This window comes from Theropithecus gelada, chromosome X (assembly GCF_003255815.1).
Source record: "Theropithecus gelada isolate Dixy chromosome X, Tgel_1.0, whole genome shotgun sequence".
In the NCBI taxonomy this organism is placed as follows: domain Eukaryota; kingdom Metazoa; phylum Chordata; class Mammalia; order Primates; family Cercopithecidae; genus Theropithecus; species Theropithecus gelada.
The window spans coordinates 35608102-35633163 of NC_037689.1; the positions used below are offsets into that span (position 1 = coordinate 35608102).

At 41.8% G+C, this 25062-nt stretch overlaps 1 protein-coding gene across 5 annotated transcripts; it reads right to left on the reverse strand.

The window, feature by feature from the left end:
- Nucleotides 1–262: 262 nt before the first annotated feature.
- Nucleotides 263–23568, reverse strand: GEMIN8 (gem nuclear organelle associated protein 8). 5 transcript variants are annotated; one of them, XM_025372273.1, is made up of 5 exons: nucleotides 23265–23405; nucleotides 19630–19713; nucleotides 14884–14931; nucleotides 13796–14252; nucleotides 263–2671 (listed from the first exon to the last, which is right to left on the reverse strand). In XM_025372273.1, the coding sequence occupies exons 3-5, from the start codon at nucleotides 14896–14898 to the stop codon at nucleotides 2415–2417; spliced, it is 729 nt and encodes a 242-aa protein (XP_025228058.1). In that variant the 5' UTR covers nucleotides 14899–14931; nucleotides 19630–19713; nucleotides 23265–23405; the 3' UTR covers nucleotides 263–2414. The 5 variants fall into 5 exon arrangements, with proteins under 5 accessions (XP_025228058.1, XP_025228059.1, XP_025228062.1 ...); XM_025372274.1 differs by having other exon boundaries at nucleotides 19542–19713; nucleotides 23265–23403; XM_025372277.1 differs by having other exon boundaries at nucleotides 22882–23387.
- Between the last annotated feature and the right edge of the window lie 1494 nt (nucleotides 23569–25062).

Genomic DNA, 25062 nt, shown 5'->3' on the forward strand with positions numbered 1-25062 from the left:
AAATCCTGAGGGAAGAGACTGTGGTTTAACTAACTGTAATGGAAGAAATTCAAATATTTGCTGGATAAACGAACAAACGAGTCATGTGTGCCTTGTATCACAAATTATCTGAGACATGCAGGAGGAAGGATGGGCTGGCATGAGGTGTCCAGAAACCAGCGCATCCATTCGTAGAGCTGACAGAAAAACATTTCTCTGTATTTGGAAATTTTATACTCAAGACTCCCACTGGCACTTTTCAGCGATTTTTGAAGACAGGGAATAAACGTGTCAACATTTATTATTTACCGTGTAGCCAGCACTGTTTTATAGGCACTACTCAATGTGGTCCTCACAATGACCCCACGAGAGAGTTATTAACACTCATTTCAAGGATAAAGAAGGAACCAGAAGCACTGAGAGGTGAAGCCTTAGGTCACAAAGCCAGTAGGGGTGAGACCGGCCTGGTGATTTCTTTAGGGGAGGGTATAAGAGTTCTTTGTGAAGAGAAACATTTCACTTTCAAATGCCTAAGCACCTGCTGCAATTCCAGACTTTGGTTTGTACTTGTATCTCAGTCACAGTTATTTTATAGTTAGGCATATGAATTTAAAATGAAAGGGAGAAATACTAAAGATTTGAAATTTTAGTTATGTGTCACCTCAATGGAAAGTTAATTATCATTTTTGTCTGCAACACCTACACACAAATTATGACTCCTGTAATAAAATGAGAGCTTAGAAAAATAAGCACCCAGGGCTGATGAAATGAATGTCTCAGGGCAGGGGCTGAATGTGAAGCCAACTAAGAACTGTTCTTAGAGAGAAACATGTCAATACTGAATCTTTTCACCACCCTTTGATGGATGTGCTAATCTTCTCAGGTCGACATGGGCTCACCCTGGCAATGTACTGGAATAACTTATTTAAAAGGCAGCTGGCTTTTATAAATGACCTGCTCCATCAGCTTTTAGATTTCATTTTCAGAAATGTATTCCTTTATCAAATCAATATTTGCTGTATATAGTAAGAATTCAACTGTGCATTTTCTACAACAGAGGTGACTGCAGAAGTGCCCAGATTTGGGAATTATTGTTTGCTGGTTTTCACTCTTTCGCCCAGGCCGGACTGCAGTGGCACGATCTCGGCTCATTGCAAGCTCCGCCTCCTGGGTTCATGCCATTCTCCTGCCTCAGCCTCCCGAATAGCTGGGACTACAGGCACCCGCCACCATGCCCGGCTAATTTTTTGTATTTTTAGTAGAGATGGGGGTTTCACCATGTTAGCCAGGATGGTGTCAATCTCCTGACCTCGTGATCTGCCCACCTCGGCCTCCCAAAGTGCTGGGATTACAGGCATGAGCCACCGCGCCTGGCCGGAATTATTGTTCTTTGCTCTCAATTCTGTATGACATCTAAGCTCTGTAGAGATAATGAGATAACAAGAATAAAAATGTCAGGCAGATGATTTTCATTCCACGAGAGCTGCAGTTGGCAAACTACCATCTGTAGACCAAATCTGGCCTGCAGCCTGTTTTTGTTTTGAGACGGTCTTGCTCTGTCTCTCGGCTGAAGTGCAGTGGCACGATCTCAGCTCACTGCAACCTCTGCCTCCCGGGTTCAAGCAATTCCTCTGCCTCAGCCTCCCAAGTAGCTGGGATTACAGGCACACACCACCATGCCCGGCTAATTTTTTGTATTTTAGTAGCGACGGGGTTTCACCATGTTGGCCAGGATGGTCTCAATCTCCTGACCTCGTGATCTGCCCACCTCGGCCTCCCAAAGTGCTGGGATTACAGGCATGAACCAATGCACCCGGCCACCTGTTTTTATAAAGTTTTATTAGAACACAGCTATACCCATTTGTTTACTTACTGTCTACAGCTGCTTTCACACTACAAAGGAAGAGTTGAGTAGTCACAACACTGACCATGTGGCCTGCAATGCCAAAGATATTCACTCTCTGGCCCTTTATAGAACATACATCCCTCTCCACTAGAGGAAGTGGTATTTGTCTCACTACACACTTGGCTCAGTCTTAGTGGGGTCAGAGAGGATATCTGGTTTTTTAAAGGCATTTGTGTAGTTCAGACAGATTAAAGACAAGAAAAGATAAAAAAGCAAAACACCAGGCAGTATCTCTAGGCAAGAACTTTAATGAACTGAACTGTTACCAACAACATAAAAAACCAGTATAGTATATACAAAATTTTTTTATGTCAGGAGAAAATTTATCATGTTGGCAACAGAACATGTGCTGCAGACCTCCAAGCGGCTGGCATAGTACATCCACTCTGTGACAGGCCCACTGGGACTGTGGTGAACATGCCTGTGCCCCAGTACAAAGTCCCCTTTCCCTAAGAAATGTACAGAAGGAGAGATGAAGAGCATGCACCCAAAAAGAAGAGGGAGAGGCTGGGTGCCCTGTGCCCCGAGCTCAGAACTTCAGGGGGATGACCGGCCAGTACTTGGGTTGCTTTCGGTCACAGTGCTTGTCAAAGCTCAGCTGCACCGCAGCTTCCATGGCCTGGATCTTGGCAGCGCTGTCCCCGTACAAACGCTTCATCTCGGCCTGGCGCCGCTCACCAGGCCTCTCAGTTGGGGCTTCTATCGACCGGCGGGTGTTGCAGTACAGGTCGTGGTCAGCGTTTACATAGCTGTTCAGGCGCTCTGCATCCAGCTGCTGCTGCCGCCCTGAGAACAAACATGAATGTGAACATGAACATAAACACATGTGTGTGCACTGCAGAAGGAGCCTGGTGAGTGCTGCTGACCATGCTGTCTGCAGCCCCCTAAGGTCCCTCATCTTTCCCTTTCCAACTGTGAAACCAGGCCCAGTTGTTCCAGGTGAGATGCTTACCAGATTCTGAGGCAAGACCTGCAGATTATTATCATCTACTTAGTTCCGAAGCTCATCATTCATCTACCAAGGGGTTATTATACACTGAGAGAAATGGCAAAGAGTTGAGTGCCTGTAGTCCCACCTACTTGCGAGGCTGAGGTGGGAGGATGGCTTGAGCCCAGGAGGTAGAGGTTGCAGTGTACCACTCTACTCCAACCTGGGCAACAAAGCCAGACTCTGTGTCAAAAAAAAAAAACAACAAAAAAACAAAAAAGAAATGGTAAAGAGCCACAAGGAAACTCGTCACTCCAAACTACCAAACCTCTGCAACAAGCCCTGAAAATACAGGAGAGAAATGAAACCACTGGGGGCTCTCTCTTTTCATCTGCACGGCCCACTCACCAACTGCCCAGCTAGGACTGGCTGATAGAGCTTGCTTGGTTTCAAACACTGCTCCAGGCCAGCACGGAAACGAAAAGCTTCCTGGACGGTCCAGTGTTGCAAGCACTGCTTACCACCATGAATGAGGTGGTGTGGGGGAAAAAAACTCACTCTTCTGGAAGAGGTATTGATTTTAGGTAACCTGGAAAAGAACAAGTGCTAGCAATAGCAACCACAGTATGCAGTGATGATGGATGATTGATGATCCTTCCACAGATTCAAAACGCAAATCATACCAAGCAAGGAAAGGTTAAATGAGTCCACACTTGCTGAAGGAAAAAGGGTGAAGAAAGGGCAATTCTACAAATGGAATTAAGCCCTCTGACTTCTAATCTTCCTGCTATATCAAAAAATCTGCAATAGTGTATTGATTTTCTCACTACGGGGTTTGACTTTCCACTTCACAGGTTGGCCTAGGTTAAACTGCAAGTGGTATCATTACATACTTTTAATCCTATTAATTTAAATGGATTCTTGTAAAGCAAGAAATAGCTATTCAATTTACTCTTCCCTCTGTTTTTTTACTATGGCAAGTCCCAATATCATAACTTTTATTCTTATGTAAACTGCAACAACATAAAAATATCAGTAAGACAATGCTGCATAAGGTAAAATTTAGCCAATTTCCATAGTTCTTGTAAGCGACTCTGTCGAGAGAGAAGCTGATAGCAGAGAACACACATTCATGGCTACTATGGCTACCAAGAGAAATGTCATGAGATAAGGAGTGAAGATGGTTGTAGGGAAATAAAACAATCATATAACTCATTCTTCCATTGTTGGTCCTCCCTGCACTAATACATGGAATAGAACACGGTAGTGAGCTAATCAAGTGTGAATGGGAAGGTATTTATAAGGCCATGCATAGTCGCTCGCATAAATCCTGCTCTTTATAAGCATCATCATGGCATTGGAGAAAAGGAGTTTGACAAACTTGGAAACATTATTAAAAATGTATGCGGCCACTGCTGTCTTGGAACATCCGCAGTTTATTTTTACCTAAGGGCTTATATGAATAAGCCCAATGACTATCAAACACTATAAAAGCTGCATAACTGCTACCTCACCCATGGAAAAAATATATGATTGACTCACTGGGCAATACAGAATGAAACCAAAATATTGGCCTAATATTCAAATGAATGGAGGCCACCAAGCATTTGTTTCTAATTTTTGGTCTTTCTGCCAAGTTTGAAACATCAGCATATAAGCTGTTCAGTTCTCATAGGTGTTTAAATTCTATGCCCCCTAAACTGAGTTGTGTTGGAGTGGTGTGGGAGTGGATGAGCCAAACAGTAGGTTAAAGAAAGCACTCGACAACTGCCATGACAGCTTCTTATTTCCACAAGAGTTGTGTGTGTTCCTGGCACTCAGGTCAGGGTGACAGCCCCACTGGGGGCTAGCTTCTCCCTGGGGGCATCTCTGTTTTTCTCCTGCCTCTGTCCTGGGATGATTGAACCTAACTCTGAAGGAAAGCTTAGCTTTGTGCTTTTAGAAGGAAGAGCGGGGGTGACCTAGGACACAGGGTCTTGGTATGGGCAGTACAGACCGGTGAGATATATTCAGTCACTAAGTTCATACAGGCCTTTCCCACTTGCCTCTTCCTACAAACCTTGAGTAGGCAGTGGGTGGGCTGATGGCACTGCCAAGGCTTTCCAGGAAAGGTAGAATTTAGTTGAAGAATCTCTCATTCAAGGGCTACTTTTCTGAAGGCTTGGCATTTCCACATTAGCACAACACAGTCCCTCTGCCATCTATGAGCAGCCTCGTACCCATTACCAATCCTTTGGCTTTTTTTTTTTTTTTTGTCTATCTGGAGGAGATGATCCCACAGGTGGCGTTGCTGACTGCCTTGGAGTCTCTGCATCCAGAGGGCAGAGCCAACAGTGAGAGTTCCCAGACCACTGTCACGTTACTCTCAAATGTGTCCCAAGACTATCATCAGCTTCACTGACAGATCTGGTGACACAAGAGATGTTCAACTTCCTGCGTAAATCTGAGTCTTTGAGTGTAGAAGTTTGAACAAACACTGGGATCTCAGCTATCCTAAGTGTTCTCTGCTGGTAGGATGTTGTGAGTTTAGTCTTTGTACTTTTGCATTTTTTTTTCTTTTCCTTATAATTTAAAATGTTTGTAACAATTTTATATAGAGAGATGTGTTCTCTTATTGTTGACATCTGTGAATGATACACAATGTTAACACAAAGCAACCCCAGTTGAGTTAATGATGCTGGTACAATTTTCCAAGTTTGTACTCAGCGTGTGCCCATGGGTTACCATCACATGATTTTAGTTCTTAATAAAGTTCACACGGTGCCAGAATAAAAGACACAGCCCTCTGCTTTTGATTCTTGATTTGTTTTTCATTCCCATTCGGGCTTCCTCATGATTTTTTTTTTTTTTGAGAAAGGGCCTTGCTCTGTCACTCAGGCTGGAGTGCAGTGGTGCAATCTTGGGTCACTGCAACCTCCGCCTCCTGGGCTCAAGCGATCCTCCCACCTTGGCTTCCTGAGTAGCTGGGACTACAGGCGCATGCCACCATACCTGGATAATTTATATATATATAATTTTTAGAGTTGGGGTTTTGCCATGTTGCCCAAACTGGTCTTGAACTCCTGAACTCAAGGGATCCACCTGCCTTGGCCTACCAAAGTGCTGAATTACAGGCGCGAAGCCACCGTGCCCAGCCCCTCATGAAAATTTAAGACCCAACCCTTATCCCCTCCTTGCCTCTCAAGAGATTTGGAGGTTTAATGGTTTTCTGCATAGTGAACAGTGGCCCTAAAACACTGAACTAAAGGGCAAGAAGCCTGTCACCCATGACCTACCCTGTGGGGGGGCATTTATGGTGGAAAGGCACTGTCACCTTTGCTCACAGCTGTACCCCCAGCCCTGGGAGGACACAATGCCTGACACAAAGCAGGTGCTCAGGAAGTGACTGTGGAATGAATGCTCAAAGACCATGCATGATTTTTTGTAAACAGCTCTTTTCCTTCCAGATGATGTTAAAGAACAATGATGACAGCCTGGGGACTGAGAAACAGATGCTCAAATCTCACAAGGTGCTGGGCAGAACTCCCTTCACTGTGGGTTCTTCAGAGCCTCCCAGGCACAGGGGCTAGAGGGGAGGGGCACCAATGAGTTGGGGTCGGACCCTGTTCTCTCACATTCGAGTTGCTTTGCCTCTACTTACTCACACAATTTTTAAAAAAGCTCTAAGGCTAGGCTATAAGTTGAAAACCAGTCAGTTTAAAACCAAATACCCGCAGACAGGCTGTGCACTGATGGTCACAGCCAGCATGTGAAAGTACTTTAGCGTGTACTTACTTAGGGGACCAAGTAAACCTCAGAATGGAGTATCAGAGTTTGAAGGCATCCACTCATTCTGTTTTCTATTTATTGCTTCCTTCCTTCCTTCCAATGAAAAAAAAGGACTCTCAATCACTGGCAGTTTTCCTTGCTGTCAAAACAAGGTGAGGGCTCAAGTCAGCCAGATGGAAAACCATCTGATCAAAGCAGAGCAGTATGGACATCACACTTCAGATGCCACCGAACAGCTGCCTTGTCATGGAGGGTTTGGTTGTTTTTATTGGAAACAGCTGTAGGACTCAATGTCACCATACACTTTTATACGGCATTTTGGCAAGATAATTTGTTTTAATATGAATCAGAAACCTTTTTGATTCTATTCCAGCTTCAAAATAGGATTGTAGTGACTTGAATAGTGTTACCCCAAATCCATGTCCACCTGGAACCACAGAATGTGACCTTATTTGGAAATAGGGCTTTGTAGATGTAATGAAAGGATCAAGATGAGATCATACTGGATTAGGGTGGACCCTAACTCCAATGACAAAGTCCTTGTATGAGACAGAAAAGGACACAGAGACACAGGGGAAAGGCCATGTGAAGATGGAGGCAGAGATGGAATGATGCTGCCACAACCCAAGGAATGCCAGGAGACACCAGAAGTTGGAAGAGGTGAGGCACTACAGCCTTCAGAGGGCATGTGGTCCTTTTGATTTGAGAACTGTGAGAGTAAATGTTTTTTTAAAAAATCCACCCAGGTTGTGTTAATTTGTCACAGCAGCCCTGGGAAGCTAATACAAGGGTTAATATGCATATAGGTTAAAACAAGAACAATAGTCATATATTATTAAGGAAGAACTTTACTGGATTTCATCTGGGTTCAGGATACATAATCCTGATATTTTTCACATCATTCTATTTGTCTACATGATGTGACCAATGTCACATCACATAATAGTCCATAAAGGAAAAAAAAATCATGGAAAGTTACCAGGACTTCAGAGAATCTTATATAGCAGGAAAACATTCATCCAAGATTATCCCACACATACAGCCCAAAGGCAGAACATGTTAGAGGATAAAGCATGGAGGCAGCAAGTGGCAAAGAATTTTTTTTTCCCTCACTTTCCTAGGAATAGTACGTCTTTCTGATTATATTTTCTGCTATTTTGACAAAATTAATGATTGTAGCACAACCGAGGGAAAGCACAAACTTGATGTATGCCATTTCTGGCTTGTCAGCTACCACCCAGAACACACGTACATGCCAGCAGAACTGGAGCCATTTCAGACTGGTCTTCTGTCTTCATCGCACATCCCTTGCCCCATGACAAATATAATCCTGAAGTTACTGGACAATCGCCATTTTAACTTTTACAATAGAAGTGCATTTTCATGCTCCTTTCCACTTTTCTACAGCCATTAACACGTATCATTTCACCGACTGGTTTTGTGCACCTGTGAATATCTGCACCAGCTGAAACACACACGCATGTCAGGATTGTGCTCAATCACTGTGACTTCATCCTTCAACCTCACTGACTAAAGCAAAACAGCTCACTAAATACTGGGCCATAAACTTCGCCGGGCTCTCTAGGTTTGACTGACTAAAGGCTCACTATGAAAACTACAGTCTCAGCCTTCCCACTCAGATGGACACAGCGTAATGGAGCGGATGTCTCCCTTCAAACGTATGAAAACCACATCTGGGCCCTCTGGTAAGAACAGCACTTTGAGTGTCTAAGCCGGGAGTGAACTAAGCCCTTTTCTCTCTCATTCCAAATTGACCCTATCCCTCAAATTGGCCTAGTGCATACCCTGCTTCTTGACAGCAGCCCCAGGGTGCTCCTCCTTTGACTGCCTGGGTCACTGGCTTTACCCCTCATGTGCATGTATAACCATGAACCACACCATAGATACTCTTCTTCTATGTGTCACTTTACATTTGATTTTGTCTCCTCTTCCCAATGGGGTTTAAGCTTTTAGAATATGTCCCTGTTTTGATCCAACACCCTCAAAACATAGGTCATAAATACCTGATTGGCTCAAACCCGAGAAAACAGTGGTGGTGTTTGTTTCAGAGGGCCTTACTCTCTTTTGAGGGTGACTTCCACTCATTTTCCCTCTAAGTATTAGCAATATAACCTTGCAGTCTCGACTGGTGGTCACTTATGACTACAAAATGGTATTTTTCTTAACCTAATAATAACCATTTTTCCTAAGAAATAACGGAAAACACAGCTGACCTTCAAAACTTCATAACTGTATACTTTCTCATAAGTTATTTTCCACTGAAGCTTTAAGTAACGGAAATATCTTGTTAGGAAATGATGACAGACATAATCAAAAGCATGCATGTTCCCACTGTACAAAAGGAGTTCTTATCCGAGTCAAGCTTTTGGTGTTTTTTATCCTTGAAATATGTTAAAGTAGACACTATCTGGAATCTGAGTCGCAATCACAAACAAGAACATACTGTCCAATCTGAAGGCCTTTATCCTAAGAAAATATTAAACAAGACTCAGGCGATGATGAATTGCATAACTTGTATGTTCCTGTGGAAGTGAATAATACTGAAAAGTTAAATCTTTCAAATGTAGTGACATTTTCTCTTGCTAGTAACATTTTCTAAAATCCTGTGTTCTTCAAAGCATTCATGTTCAAAGCTGAAAATGTCTTTATTGAACAAGTAGCTTCCAGTGGTTCTGAAAGCAAAATGAAACAAAAAACTTGAGCCAATTATTCACATTACCCAGGTCCCTTATCTCTTTATTAAAGCTTTTTCCAACAGTGTATGTAAATAACCCTCCATGAAAATTTCCAGTGAAGGTAATGAATTGGAAAGCGCCATGGGCGCTCAGATTACTTACATATGAATTCCATCATTCATTACCGCTTGAAGGAACACTTGTTCATCCTGTACCCACCAAAAGTGCTGTTGAAAAAAATAATGCTAGTGATCTGTTGCCCATTATTTTCTTACTGGTGCAAGATCGGGCCCTGGCAGCTTCTTCTAATACAGACCAAGTCTTTAGATTCCAGTCTGACACCAAAGTCTGTTCTCACCCTTGCCAGACAATTCCCACATCTCCCTGGGACCAGCTAATGCATTCAGGGAAGGCTGCAGGAGGATGACAGAGACGCTAAGACAAGTAGTTCTGAATCATGCTAGAACTACACATTTTAAAAGTATAAAGAATTGAAAGCTTGTTTAGTGACATTGTTAGTAATACTGAAGTGGGTTCATTTTCCCAGTCCATGTACTTTACTGTATTAAATTTTATCAAGCAAGAATATCCTTGAAACAGAACTAAAAACTGTGTTAATGACTAAATCTGATAGACACCAAAACTTTCATTCTTTCATGTCTTTAATATTCTAAATCCGTTTAAAAGCCTGAAAGGTGCCACCCAGAGCAGAAATATGACCTTTCTGAAGTCACAGAACACCTTATTAAAAATATGCAGAATCTTGGCCAGGCGCGGTGGCTCATGCCTACAATCCCAGCACTTTGCAAGGCTGAGGCAGGTGGATCACCTGAGGTCAGGAGTTCAAGACGACCCTGGACAACATGGTGAAACCCCATCTCTACTAATAATACAAAAATTAGCTGGATGTGGTGGTTGGCGCCTGAAATCCCAGCTACTTGGGAGGCCGAGGCAGGAGAATTGCTTGAACCTGGGAGGCATAGGTTGCAGGAGCTGAGATGGTGCCACTGCACTCTAGTCTGGGTGACAGAGAAAGACTCTGTCTCTCTGTCTCTCTCTCTCTATATATATATGTACAGAATTTCAATCAAGCACTAATCAAGGCAAATGGTATCAGAGCAAGACCAATTTATGGTTAATAATCCATGTTAAAGGATGGGTTACTAGCAACTAACTGTAACTAACATTTATTGGGCACCGACTTGGTACTAAGCACTATTCTATAACTTTTCTCGTATTATCTCATGGATTCTTCATAATTACTACCCATTAATTAGGATCCTATTTCACAGGCGAGGCAACTGAGGCACAGAATGGTGAAGGCAGGGGGCTTACAGGAGGATGAGAACCTCTAATCAGCGAGTGGTAGAGTGAGGCTGGACCCCTGTGATTCAAGCAGTTCCGCCACAGATGCCTCCGTATGCTGTTGCCAGCAATAATATGAATACTGGAAAATGAGGCTCAAGATGGAGGTTGTAAGAGTTTTCATAAAATTCCCTTTTATGATGGCTTGCTATCTAGATCACGGCAAAACAAATAAGTAATAGTTTTTTCAGACGGATGACAAGAACTGTGGGTTTACTTTATGTCCCAGTCACAGATTGCATTTAGGGACAAAGAAAATTCTCCCAGGGTGATTGTACTCCTTTCCTAGGGCTGCCATAACAAAGTACCATATACTGGGTGGTTTAAAACAACAGAAATGTATTGTCTCATGGACCTGGAGGTCAGAAGTCTGCAACTGAGGTGTTGGCAGGGCCATAAACCCTCTAAAGGTGCTAGGGAAGGATCTGTTCCAGGCCTCTCCCAGCTTCTGGATGTTCCTTGGCTTGTGGCGACATAATGTCAATCTTCACATGGTGTTTTCACTGCATGTGTGTCTGCCTCTGTGTCCTTTTTTTTTGCCTTTTTTTTTTTTTTTTTGAGTTGGAGTCTTGCTCTGTCGCCCAGACTGGAGTGCAGTGGTGTGATCTCGGCTCACCGCAAGCTCCACCCCCTGGGTTCACATCATTCTCCTGCCTCAGCCTCCCGAGTAGCTGAGACTATAGGTGCTTGCCACCACGCCCGGCTAATTTTTTGTATTTTTAGTAGAGACGGGGTTTCACCGTGTTAGCCAGGATGGTCTCGATCGCCTGACCTTGTGATCTGCCTGCCTCGGCCTCCCAAAGTGCTGGGTTACAGGCGTGAGCCACAGTACCTGGCCCAGATTTTGCCCTTTTTATAAAGACCTGAGTCATATAGGATTAGGACCTCTGTAATGACCTCACTTAACCTCAATTACCTCTGGAAAGACCCTGTCTTCAAATAAGGTCACATTCTGAGGAACTGGGGGTTAGGACTCCACTATATCTTTCTTGGGGAGATACAATTCAACTCAGATGATGAAAGTGCAGTTTGAAGCCGTAAAGTAACCTAGACAGATTTGGAAATAATATGAAACATAGAGATGAAGCTTATCAAGTTTATAATGCACACAAGGCCCAGCTCATTCTGGAAAATGTCCCACAGAATCACTGCAAGTGTAGCACTCTATGGGTAAGATTTGCCAACCTCTGATTTAAGGTTTCTAATTCACAATGAAAGACTTCATTTATTCATTCAAAATAATATTAAGTGGCAAGTATGACTTAGCAGGTGATTTTCACGACTTTGTTTACCTACCTAGAGTTCTACCTAACAATGTCAAGCGGGAGGAATAGGGATGGTTAACCATATCTGTAACAGAACTGTTCCCCTTTTTTTTTGTTTGGTGCAAGGACACATTTCATTGTTTTATCTTTATTTTATTCATATCCACTTTTTGTTGACTAACTCAAGTTTATTTTAAATCAGCAGATAATTCAAAGTCACCTTTTAGATGACTGAGATTTGCTTCCATCCATAATTACAATTTCCATCATAAAAGTATCAACCTCTAGTGGACAAAACATGTTATTCTACTTTCTGGTAAGGACAAGAGTAACAAACCTGATCTCCATCCCATTTTCTCTGTCAAAAGCTGTAACAAACAGCATTGCAACCAAACGTGGACACGCTCCAATGCCTGCTCTCATTTGTTGTATAGATTAGACTAATGGTTGTTTCATATCTATATTTTTTAAAAGGGTAAAATTTATTTCTGGAGATCAAGGAAAAGTATTCTATGTGTAATAGAAAGTACTGTCTTAAAAGTATTTGTTTGGATATACTTCTTTCTTTTCTTTTCTTTCTTTTTTTTTTTTTTTTTTTTGAGACAGGGTCTCGCTCTGTTGCCCAGGCTGGAGTACAGTGGTGTGATCATGGCTCACTGCAGCCTCAAACTCCTGGGCTCAAGCTATCCTCCCGAGTTGCTGGGACTACAGGCATGTGCCACCACACCTGGCTGGATATACTAATATCTAATATGCTTAAAGAAGTACACAGTTTAATCAAAAGAAAGGAAGTAAAAAAAACCTGAACAAGTAGTTTAGTGAAGAATCACAGACAAAGATACTAAAGGATATAATATTTTATACAAAGTCCAGTGTTCAGTTCTTGGCATCCCATGGGGATCAATAAAAGCTAATTCGTCATTAGGAAAATGCTGACAATGACAGACAGGAATGAAACTCCCATTCCCAGGTTTCTATGCTTCTGTGTCATTGGAAAATTGTAGGTAAAATGTCATACAATTAGGCCTCCCTTAAAACAAAATTGGGACTGAATACTGGTTATAATAGGGAGAGAAGCATTTGTATCTCAGTTAGAGGTACTTAGAAATGGTCTGGTGAATTTTAATAGGAGAGCACAAAATCTGTTCTAGTTCTTTCTAGTAAGGTGGTAAGAAATTTAAAAAAGAAAATTTCTGTTTTTGACTGAAGATATAAGACCTTTATCATAATTCTCTGACCCCATGGACAGGGCCTCAACACAGAACCAACAGGAAAACTGTAAGTGCCAGGCATTTCGTTATTCTGTTTAAGTTCATGTTATTTAAGATCTGGGACCTCCAGCACCAAGGACGTCTCCAAGATGTGTCCCAGAGAAATGGTAAAAGTATTTTAGGAACCTAGCAGTCTCAGGGACAAGTCCTGGTGCAGAAAAAGCAGTACAGGAAGTAGAGTCAGGCAGATTTGGATTGGATCCTAACAGCAAATTACTAGTTGTGTACCACGGAACAAGTCAATTAACCTTTTTAAGGTTCACTTTTGTCATATATAAAATGAGTTTAACACTCTGAGGGAGTAGATTAGGGCATGCACACACACAAGCATGCACACATACACGCTCTATTTGGTAGAGTGTCTAATGGTTAATAGACAGAACGACGTTAGGATAAGCTTTGCTCTAGAACAAAAAAAAGTCTTATACTAAAACAACTCCAGAAACTAACATAAGGGAGGTGCAGCATCCCCCATAGCTTTTCCAGGCTTAGGACTGGATTTGGAATATTACCTGTAGCCAATGAAGAATTATAAAATTACTTTATATATTAGAGAAAAAAAATGTAAAAGGCAGGGCAAAGAAAGGAAGCATGAAGAGACAGAGGCCTGAACTTACGTCGTTCTTCTCTGTGCCTCTCAGTCTCTGCAAAGTATTGGCGGAGCTCTTCGGTGATTTCCATATTGCTCAGGTCACATTCTACCTCTGCATCTGACTCAGTCTCCATCTCTTCTTCTTTGGACAAAGCTTGGTCTTCTCTTGTGGATGCCTGGATCCTACTGCTGTAATGTGGATGCTGCCCAGACCTTCCGAAATGTGAAGAACTGCAGGGGTAGTCCTGCCAGGCCAGATGATGGTCATAGAAGGACTGAGGATATGTAGCCTGGTCATCGTAAGAGCTTTGGGGAAGAAGTGCAGGAGGGAAGTACGATGGAAGACTGAAACAGGATTCCACGGCCTTCCTGTAGGCATTGTGATGGCTTTGCATCCAAGCCATTGCTTGATGATAATGTTGCCAGTATCTTGCATATACCGGATGAGAATACCAAGGCCTGGTAGCTTTCGATGTTGATGCCTACAAAATGAAAGGAGGTGGAGGGTGGACACCAAAGTGTTTATCCTCAAGAGAAATCTTCAAATGTTTAATCTGCTACCCAACAGGTATTTACTTAGTATTTGCTAAATACCTACTCTACATGAGGAAGCTACTGGGCCCAAAATTGTGTGAGACAGGACCTGGGCCACAATGGACACCAAGTGTATGCACACTTGATAAGTCCATGTACATGAGGTATGCACAAGCCAATTAAAGGTATGGAGCATTATAATGTGGGGATGAAGGCTAGTGATCATTTCTAGATGAGATGCAGGGAGAGAGAAGACTGGATGTTAATCATCTTGGCCCTCTCTACCCACTGTAATTAAATGTCTAGTGCCAACTGAGCAACGGCCTGCTAAGAACCACACCAGACTGACGAGCATGACAGACTTTAGTTTTTCCCTTTCTGCCCCCAAACTAACTTGCTGGCCTGGGCCACCCCTAAATGCCTGGGGCAAGAGATGTTCAGGAATGCACCCAATAGTGCTTTTACTTTTTTATTTCTTAGGTCTTCTCCATCGTGGAATGAGAATACCAAACTTTAAAGACTAAAATTTACCTTTTTTACTCACGAGCTCAAAAAAAAATTAAAAAATAAAAATCTTACCTTCACTGCTGCCATCCCTGACTGTGAAAGTCCAAATGGGTGCTGAAACTAGGCAAGAAGAATCACAGTGCAAACGTCTGATCAGTATGGCTGTGTGATATTTGTGGCTATTTCGTCATTTGTGAGCAGGACCATGCCTGATTTCATGCAACCTATCTACAAGACGTTGGTTCCTGGGCTATGACTTTGTGGTCTGAAAAGGAGGGATCCCCTTAGGTATGATTAAGTGGGTCAAAAGATCCTGCATGGTTCAATTACTTATTTCCCTATAGGAAGTAAAGTCTATGAAAATGACCATATAAATATTTAGTAGTTAGTGTATATGTGTGTGTATATATGTGTATATATATGTATGTGTATATACACATACATACACACACAATATATAAAACATGAACTAAGCATTTACAGTTATTACTTTATTTACTAATCCTTAACTCATGCTAATGCTTACTTAAATTAACCCTGGGTCTTCCTGAGGCTTGAGTGGAACACATCTTTCCAAATGACCAGAAACCTCTGTTGGGTCTTGCCTTAGGTCTGGGACTTGGAGAATAAGACATCTCTCCAGCCTCAGCTGTGCCCTGGGCTTTAAGTTCCCCAAATAGGCTTTGTTTTCATTTTGATTGCAATATGCATTTCTCAGCCAGCATGTGACATCACATTCTCCTTGCCTAACCACCCTGTCTCTTCACAGGAGAAGAAACCACACCATGGAGTCTCTACTGAGACACCACATAGTCTGCCCTGGGCAAATAGCATTGCTCTGCTGAGATTTACTCTTTTTCTCTCTACCCACCTGTTGTGATTTGCTGCATGAAATGCCCAAAAGTAATGGCTAATCTGCAGCTGTACCTTTTTCAATCTATTTAAAATAGACTTTCAATTTTTTTTTTCTATTCAGAGGTTCAGAGCTACACCAGAATGTACTTTTAAAAAAGTTAAACAAAAATATCCAAAAATGCACGAGAATTTAAGTTTCTGTGAGACAAAACCACTAACACAATGTAATGCTGAGCAAACAACTACTTAGGTTTTGAAACTTTGGAAATCAGATACCAAAGGAGTCTTATTTTTCCTTGTCACTTAACTATAGGGTAGAATTTAAAAATTCCCCAACTCTTAAGAAACAAACTTTACTTGTTTTATAATCTCTATCAGATATTTTGCTATGGTTATATTAAGAACTGAGATGCTAAATCAACCACTTCTATATTTGAAGATTTAGCTGAAAGAGAATCATTCACATTCTTTTTAAATATAATAAACTTTCAAATAGGGTACTTCTTTTTTTTTTTTTTTTTTTTTTTTTTTTGAGACGGAGTCTCGCTCTGTCACCCAGGCTGGAGTACAGTGGCGCGATCTCCGCTCACTGCAAGCTCCGCCTCCCGGGTTCACGCCATTCTCCTGCCTCAGCCTCCCGAGTAGCTGGGACTACAGGCGCCGCCACCTCGCCCGGCCAATTTTTTTGTATTTTAAGTAGAGACGGGGTTTCACCATGTTAGCCAGGATGGTCTCGATCTCCTGACCTCGTGATCCGCCCGTCTCAGCCTCCCAAAGTGCTGGGATTACAGGCTTGAGTCACCGCGCCCGGCTTCAAATAGGGTACTTCTAAGAGGGCTGACATAACTTTCATAAATTTATCTTAAACACAGTCCACAGTTCCTGTTCCTTGTCTTAAATTCAATACTATGTATACATGCAATGAATATAAACTGAAAAAGTTAACAAATGCAGTGTAAATTAAGTTCACATTACTTTTAATCTATAATTTTAATGTTTTAAAGGTTTAAAACATGAACAAGTACCTGAAAACCTAGCTAACTGCTATGTGCTTTACAGGCCACTGAAGAAATATGGAAGTTAATACTTAGGTGGCTTACCACTCAGAGAAGTAAAACATAAACGAAATTATGTAGAAATCAGTATGTACTTAAGAGCAAAACTGTAAGGTGCAGCCTTTAGGTGGCTAATTCACTAGAACCAGGTTTTATACTTCCTTTTTTTTGAGCCGAAGTCTCACACTGTCGCCCAGGCTGGTGTGCAGTGGGGTGATCTCGGCTCACTGCAGCCTCCGCCTCCTGGGTTCAATCAATTTTCCTGCCTCAGCCTCCCGAGTAGCTGGGACTACAGGCATGTGGCACCATGCCTGGTTAATTTTTGTATTTTTAGTTGAGACGGGGTTTCACTATGTTGGCCAGGCTGGTCTCAAACTCCTGACCTCGTGATCTGCCTGCCTCGGCCTCTCAAAGTGCTGGGATTACAGGCATGAGCCACCGTGCCCAGCCTAGGTTTTATATTTCTATCACTAAAATCTGAATAATTTTCTGAGAGCCTGCAGGACATAATGACATTAACGCAAACTGCTGTGTATCCTAATCAAATTTGTTTCATAGATTAACAAGCAGCACAGGAATTAAATTAGAAAAGTCTAGGAGACATCTGCATGTGTTCTGGAAATTAAGTGTTTTGAATCTACACTTCTTTCTATGCATCATAAGGCATTTAGAACCAGGTCAACTAAAATATCAATTATTCCAAATTGGGAAGTGTGACAGCCTCAAATATGGAATAAACACCACTGAGATCAAATAGTACTGTAGACAAAATCTTGTTTTTAGTTATAATTGGGAAAATCCAGTGTGGCATTAAAGGTTGTAGCACCAATATTCTGAAAATCCACCAGATGGCTAAGAGAGGCTCCATTTTGCAAAGCTGGAAGTTTAGGCATGTGGGATAAAGTAGACTACCATTTAAGGAGTTCAGGGGTAATTGATGATGTTCTCCAGGCTGCTCAAATGTCAATGGCTGTGATTTAGAGGGAGGGGCCAGACACTGTGGCTCATGCCTATAATCCCAGCACTTTGGGAGGCTGAGGTGGGTGGATCACCCGAGGTCAGGAGTTCAAGACCAGCCTGGCCAACATGGTGAAATCCCATGTCTACTAAAAATACAAAAATTAGCTGGGTCTGGTGGCGCACATCTGTAATCCCAGCTACTTGGGAGGCTGAGGCACAAGAATTGCTTGAACCCGGGAAGTGGAGGTTGCAGTGATCTGTGATCATGCTACTGCACTCCAGCCTGAGTGACAGAGACAGACTCAGTCTCAAAAAAAAAAAAAAAAAAAGGAGGGAGGAGCACTAGTTTGAGGAGAGGTAACTCTGATCCAACAAATCATCTGGTAGAAGGGCTGCTATGTTAGAAAGCCTCAGAGATCACCCAGGTACATCCTGAGCACTTATGTAAGAAAGAAGCCAAGAGAATCAGCTGAGATGACTGAAGAAAGCCAGTTCCAGCTTCTGAACTAGAGGCAGTTCAGAATAAGCCCAGAGTGCTCACTATCTACATTAATTAAATATATTAATTCATCAGCTAAGGTGCTAGACTCTTAAGACCCAGGACATTGTTAAAGGATGAATTTATGTTAATGATGGAATGCAAGCAACTCTGTAGGCAATTTTGCTTTGCTTTGATTGTGCTTTCCTCACAGTTTTGACCACTGGGATATTTGTAATCAAACTTGCTGCCATCTTCCAGCAAATTTAAAGTCCTGAGGCTGTATGTAGACTGTGCTCATCTCATTCTTGGCTTTATTATTTTCTCTCCCTAAATCCCAAAACCTACTTGTACTTGTAATACCCTTTTACATTTTAAGTCTTTTTAAGATTCCTAAAATCCTGTATTCAAATTAACCAATTTGAATAATTGACTTGAAGAATTACACATTAGTCTCTCAAAAGTCAAATAAGGCATAGAAAAACATGTCTAAAGGAACAGCAACTTGCATAGAGCTTTATAATTATTTTTAGCTAGGTCTTTCCAGTACTATTACTTTATGCTAGCAATTTTTTTCAGTAAAGGGCGAGATAAATATTTTAGGCTTGTGGGCCACATACAGTCTTTGTCACATAGTCTTCATATTCTTTGCCTTTAAAAGAAAAAAAAAACACCAAAAAAACACACCAAACAACTCTTTAAAAATGTAAAAGCAATTCTTAGCTTTCTTGAAGTACAAAAAACAGGCTGTGGGCTTTTATTTTGCCCACCCCTGTTTTATGTTAACACATTTTGAAGTTGTATAGATACTCTCTGAATATACTGAGCATCCTAATTGTTCCTCACTTTCCACTTGGGAACCAGTAGAGGAACTTCATGATTCTCACATGTTTCATAAATGATTAGGTTTGGAGAAAGACTAGTGGAGGCAAGAAAACTGACTATGACCAATAGCAATCATGTTGACCAGTTGCTAATACGTGGGACAAAAAAACACTCTCCATGACTAAATAAGGAAATTGGATCTTTTCTTAAATATCCATATAAACATTTAAAGACTTAACTAAAAACAGCAATAAAAATTCTGCAAAACCATATCAATTGGCAGGGCTTAGAAAGCAAACAAGACAGAGTTCTGAATCTCTATTCCCTGGAAGGAATATATATTCTTTTCTGCTAAGCAATCAGTTAGTCAGTTAGTATCAGTTAGCTCCCAAGGGAAGAAGAGGTCCTCTTCTAAAGATGGGTCCGATTAGCTTTTTTAAGCTGGTTATTTTCTTCACACATGGAGAACTTAAGGAGCTAGAAGAATGCCTGAGTTTCTGAAAAGCCAACATTTAAATAATTATAGACATTATAGCAACACCTTCAGAGACTACTACCTCTCAAAGAAAAGAGAGTTGATGGTTGCTGCAGATGTAGATGCCCTTCGGTCTTTAATGGTCTTTAATTCGATCTTTCATTCCTCACCTCCCTGGGAACGTCTCCCACTCTTTTATGGCACTAAGCCTTCAGGGACTGAACAGTAACTTTTCTCCGAATGGGCTGGTGGAGCTGAAAGAAAAGAGATTGGCAATGTCAGGGAAGGCTGGGATCTGCAGCTCTACAAACCCGGCAGCCCTCTCCAGTGAGCACAATGGCATAATGGCCACCACCCAGCTGAGCCCAGGCAAGTACAGAGACCATTCATTGTCTGTCCTCAATCACCAAAGAAGGAAGGAAAAAAACAGGGTTGAGGTCATTCACTAAACATTGACGAGGCCTACAGGCAAGGCAGAGACTGAGTCTTGAATGATATATTTTTCCATATAGCCTCTTGTAAAAAATGGATTTACACTTCAGTACATCTGCTTACCCCGAAAGATGTATTTTTAATGCATAAATATACATAAAGAACAATAGATAAGAACTTTGTAGTTTTCAATGGATAAAACGTGACTATTTCCATCAAGTTACCAAAAAATTTCACAAATAAGTGGCTTTGTTGACAGGTAGTGCCATCAAATATATTCTTTTAATTACATACTTATGTTCTTATAAATATAGAATATAGGACACATCGTAGCAACCAAAAAAGTAAAATAAAAACACAAATTCCCCTAAAAACTAGAGTGTATACTTGAACTAGATATTCCTATCTTCCTTTTCTACTAGAATTCTAAAAATACATGAAAATTCACCTGCTTTGATCTTTGCACAGAAACGCATTAAAAGTCAATCATTAAATACGTTACTCTGGCTAAAGCCCAGAAAATCAAACCTTTCCTACAAAGCTCCAGTAATTTGGTTCTCTGAGCCAACCAGGTAATTTGGAGGATTTAGTCAGATCTTCAGTACACACTGTTTCAAGGAGATCTGCTGGACACTGCAGCAAAATAAGTGAAGGTATGGTGAGAAATCTGAGTGAGATACATTGAGTCATATGCGGTTCTAAGAATCTCTCTGTACATGCAATAATAACCCTATCACAGAAGATGTCTTCCACTAATACACACAACAGGAAGAACTTCCTCACTAAGACAAAGAATATAATAGGGTTTTGTTGAGGGCCGGGCTTCCTGCCCCACCTACTTGGGCAGCCCTGCCCCCATCCCTGGCTGGTTGCTGAGGCTGGCAAGCTCATCTGGCTTGATGCCCTCATGGGCTCCCTCCTGTGTCTTTGCATGGTCCCTGCTTAGTGATTTGGACATCAAAGATGGCTCAAGTCCAAACGGACTTCTTTCACCTGCAGGCATCCAAGCTCCATCTCGGGCAGGACACAGGCCTATTCAAGTGCACATGCCACTGTGTTCAGAAAGCCTGCACCTCCCCGTCTATAATAGCTACAGTTAAAACTGATGGGCAAGGCAGTCAAAAAACTGAGTTTCATTTTATTTTCATTCCCTGAATCCCCAACCCCAATTTACCCTCTTCTGGATGTTGTAATAAGTACTGTCACAAAGAAGGCATAGCAAGGGGAAGGAGTAAGACTGAAAGGATGTAGTTAACAATTCTTTTTTTCATACAAATGACATTCCACCCACAGAAGGGCATTGTTTAATTTGTCAGCAAGTGTGATGAATTTGTGAATGGATTTATTTGCAAGTTCTCTGAATCTCCATGTGACTAATATCAGAATCAAAAGTGAAATATGAGGCCAGGAACAAAGTTACCCTCTGACTCAGGAACACAACAAGCAATGGGGTGACTGAGAATGACATAATGATAACACAGTTCAAAAGAAGAAACAGATAAGTTTGTTTCACAGCAAGCATGTCCTTCATAAGCAAAACCTAATGTGACCATAAGGGAATAGGGTTAAATAGGCAGTTACTACAAATTAAGAGCACAACAGCAAAAACCATGGGTAGTTTAAAGTAGTTAAGATCGCTAGTACATTTCAGGAGTCTTATTTCAAATTTACTTTTTTCTATAAACATATTCATGGTAATTCCATATTAATCTCTCTTTTCTGAATTTACAGGCACTTACTATGCCTCATTCACTTGGGCACTTACTCAATTACCTGTAGGCATGGATTCTACAATCTACTCCTTTTAAGTTTCCTATTTTCCTTCGAGCATAAAAATAAGAGCTAATATTTCACGCTCTTAGATGCTGTTGAAATTGTTGTTGAGCTTGTCTGTTGTTTCTTGATAATGTTCTCTCCTGCTACATCTATTCCCCAAAATCACTGAGGACCTAGTAACTCAAAAACTGACTATAAAGCACCAAATCTTTTCAGGAAGCAAATATTTAAGTACATTATGTTTTCAAGGATCTTTTCAATTCATCTGATATTTGATCAGCTACATTCTTTTTTCACTTGTCCAGCTGTTCTGTGGCTGAATTTCCTCTTGTAGAGAAGTTGTTCAAAAAAAGTTCTGTACCTACTTTGCAAACTCTCCAATTTACACTCTAGCCTTAATTGTTCAAAACTTTCCCCCATCATTCTCATCTCATCCTATCCTTTAAAAAAACCCCAAAATGATTAATCACCATCTATAGAACAGTTTCAGAATGAACATTTCTCTCTGGAACTTTAGTTTGTATACTTCCCCAGCACAGCAATGAACACAGAGGGGATTTATACACCTGTGAACTTGATTTCAGTTATGCTTATTCAAAGTTACTAACCAGCAGTCTTTAAAAATATATGGTTTCTGTTCACACTGAAATTCCAGAGACTGTTATTCTGATAAATTATGCTAGCAAAAATAGTATTTTTAAAAGGTAGCTTTCATCCTACAATTCATGGGAGCTGTGAGCATACATAATCCCAGAAGTGTTGCATTACTAATCTTTAGTCTAGATTTTTCAAGTAATGTTGTTCTGATTTGAGATGAAAAACAGCTGAATACACAGCCTAGACTGTCAAACGAGTTTAAAAACATCATTCCTGAAAAAAACAAAATTGTTCAGAACCATCTAATCTGTACTAAGGGAACATCAAGATTTCAGAGATAAAATGCACTTCATTGGCCACTGGTTCAACTACAGCTCATTACTGATAAGTGGGCACAGACACAAAGCCCATAAACTGTAGGCGCCAGATGTCTCAAGATAACTCCCACCAAAAGCTCTGACCTCCTGCAGAGGTTAAAGTGCAACAGAAAAGAAAGAAATCTCGAATTTTTGAGCAGACAGGCCAATATCCTAGACATACTCCAAGTATGTGGCTGTCCAGGGCAATTAGATTCAGATACTGGGCTGGATGGGCAAAATCCAAATTCACCTACAGACCTTAACACGGTGGTTCTCGGCACGCCAGAATCACCTGGGCAGGTTTAAAAACCACCGAGGCCAGGGCCCCACTATTAGAGACTCGGATTTAATTGGTCTGGGATGGGGGCCCGGGGATCAGAATTGTTAAAGAGTCGTCCAGTGATTCGGAAGCACTGTAGAGCTGAGAGCCTCTGGGACTGGTCCCCTCTCACAATTAACCTGCAATGATTTAGGAATCTCATGGGCCTCTGGCCCCACCTTTTGTCGCGGGGTTAACGTAATTATGATAGCAATGTGACGTCCAAGACCTCGGCTCTCTGCGCATCAGAAGAAGCCAGGGCCCGGGGCCTCTAAGCTCCTCCCTCACTCCCCAAAGGAAACCCAGCCGTCCCCGAAGTCACCTCGTGGGCGCGCAGCTTGCGGATCCTGGGCGTTGGCCGAGCAGGGGCCTAGTTTTCCTTGGAGACACAGAGGGGGAATGGGGACACGAGGGGGGCGGCTGTTGCCGGGGCGACTGGAAGCGCGCTTCCGGTGCGGAACACGTGGCGCGGCGCGCCGGAAGTCCCCCCTGCGTCGCGGACGCCACGTTCGCACCGCAGGCGGTGCTGTGCTGGAGGCCGGAAGCTGCCTGCTGATCGGCTACTCCGAGTGGATCGCCTGGGCGGCAGGCGTGGGATGGCGGCGGGTGGCGGGGCTGGAGGGGAGGGTGCTGCACCCGGCAGGGCGCTGGGACCGCCGCGGGCACCCGCGCCGGGGGTCGGACGGTGCTGTCTCCACCGGCGGGTGTGTTGCTTCTGCATGGCCTGGGTCTCAAGCCTTTAACTTTTTGTCCTTTCCTCAGCTTTCTTCGTTTTCCTTCCCTTGACTTTACTTAGCCTTCTCTTTCTTCCTTTCTGTTTTCTTTCTTAACTAAAACAGAGTTTTAGTTTCTTTCTTTAATTTGTCCCAGGGGAAAACGCCCAGGCTTTGAAAATAGATTAACCCAGATCTCAGTTTGAGTGCGATTCCAGTGCTAGGTAAAACCTCCCGAAGCCTCGTGTTTCTCGTCAATAAGATATGCATAACCTAATGCGCAGTGCCTGATGCATTGCAGCAGACAAAACATTAGTACTTACTAATATGTTTGTAATTATAACCACAGCAATACCTGCCCTGTTAACAACACAAGAGTCATTAATAAGAACCAAGCATAGACAATTAGAAGTCTTACGTGACATATCATTTCTGGGGCAATTAATCATATTTAATAGTTTCTGGGAATTTATTCCAAGGAAAAACAGGTACGAACCAGGTGTTTATTACAGAATTATTTTAAAAAGTGAAAATTGGAAATGACTTAAATGCCCAACAAGAGAATGGCTAAGTCAATTGGGTGATATTAATGACGTGACATTACTATGTTATTCCTATAGTATAAAAGAATTAAATGGTATAGAAGAATATTAACTTGAACAAATATTTACTGGATGCCTATTATGTGCCAAGTATTCTGTGTTAGCACTGTCCGTTGTAACCCTTACATGTGGCCGTGAGAACCTGAATTGTAGTAGTCTGAACTGAGATAAATTACACTACAGATTTTGAAGAAGAATGAGAAAAAGAATGTAAAATATCTCAATTTCTTTGTAGTGATAACATCTTAGAGAAGGACTATTGAAGTTAAATACTAAAATTTCATCTTTATATTTTTACTTTATTAGTGTGGCTACTAGAACATTTAAAATTATATGTGTGGCATGCTTTGTATTTCTGTTGTACCGTGGTATTCTATTTACCAGATACACAGTAGTAAACAATACAGTTTTGGGGCTCATAAAATTAAATCTTTTGTGTAGAACATAGACAATCAGCAGATAAATAGAATTGTATGTTGTGGTGAGTTATATGAAGACAGTATAGCAGGGTAAGGACCAGAAAGTATATGTATATAGAGGGGGATTATTTTAGAAAAGATGATTCCTCCTCCTCAGAAAATGGATGTGGGAGGAAATGAGATACCTATGGATAGAAGCAGGAGATGGTAGGAGGGTGATGTCTTGTGGGAAAAGTCAGGTTTGGATTGAGAGAGATAAGTCAGTTGGGGCCTGGTGGAATCTCTACCTGAAGGAAGAAGCCAGCATCTAGAGAGGAAGGAAAGAAAGATGGAGAGGGGTAAGATAGGGAGAAAGAGCTCAGGGGGTTCCTGGGAAAGGCAGAAGG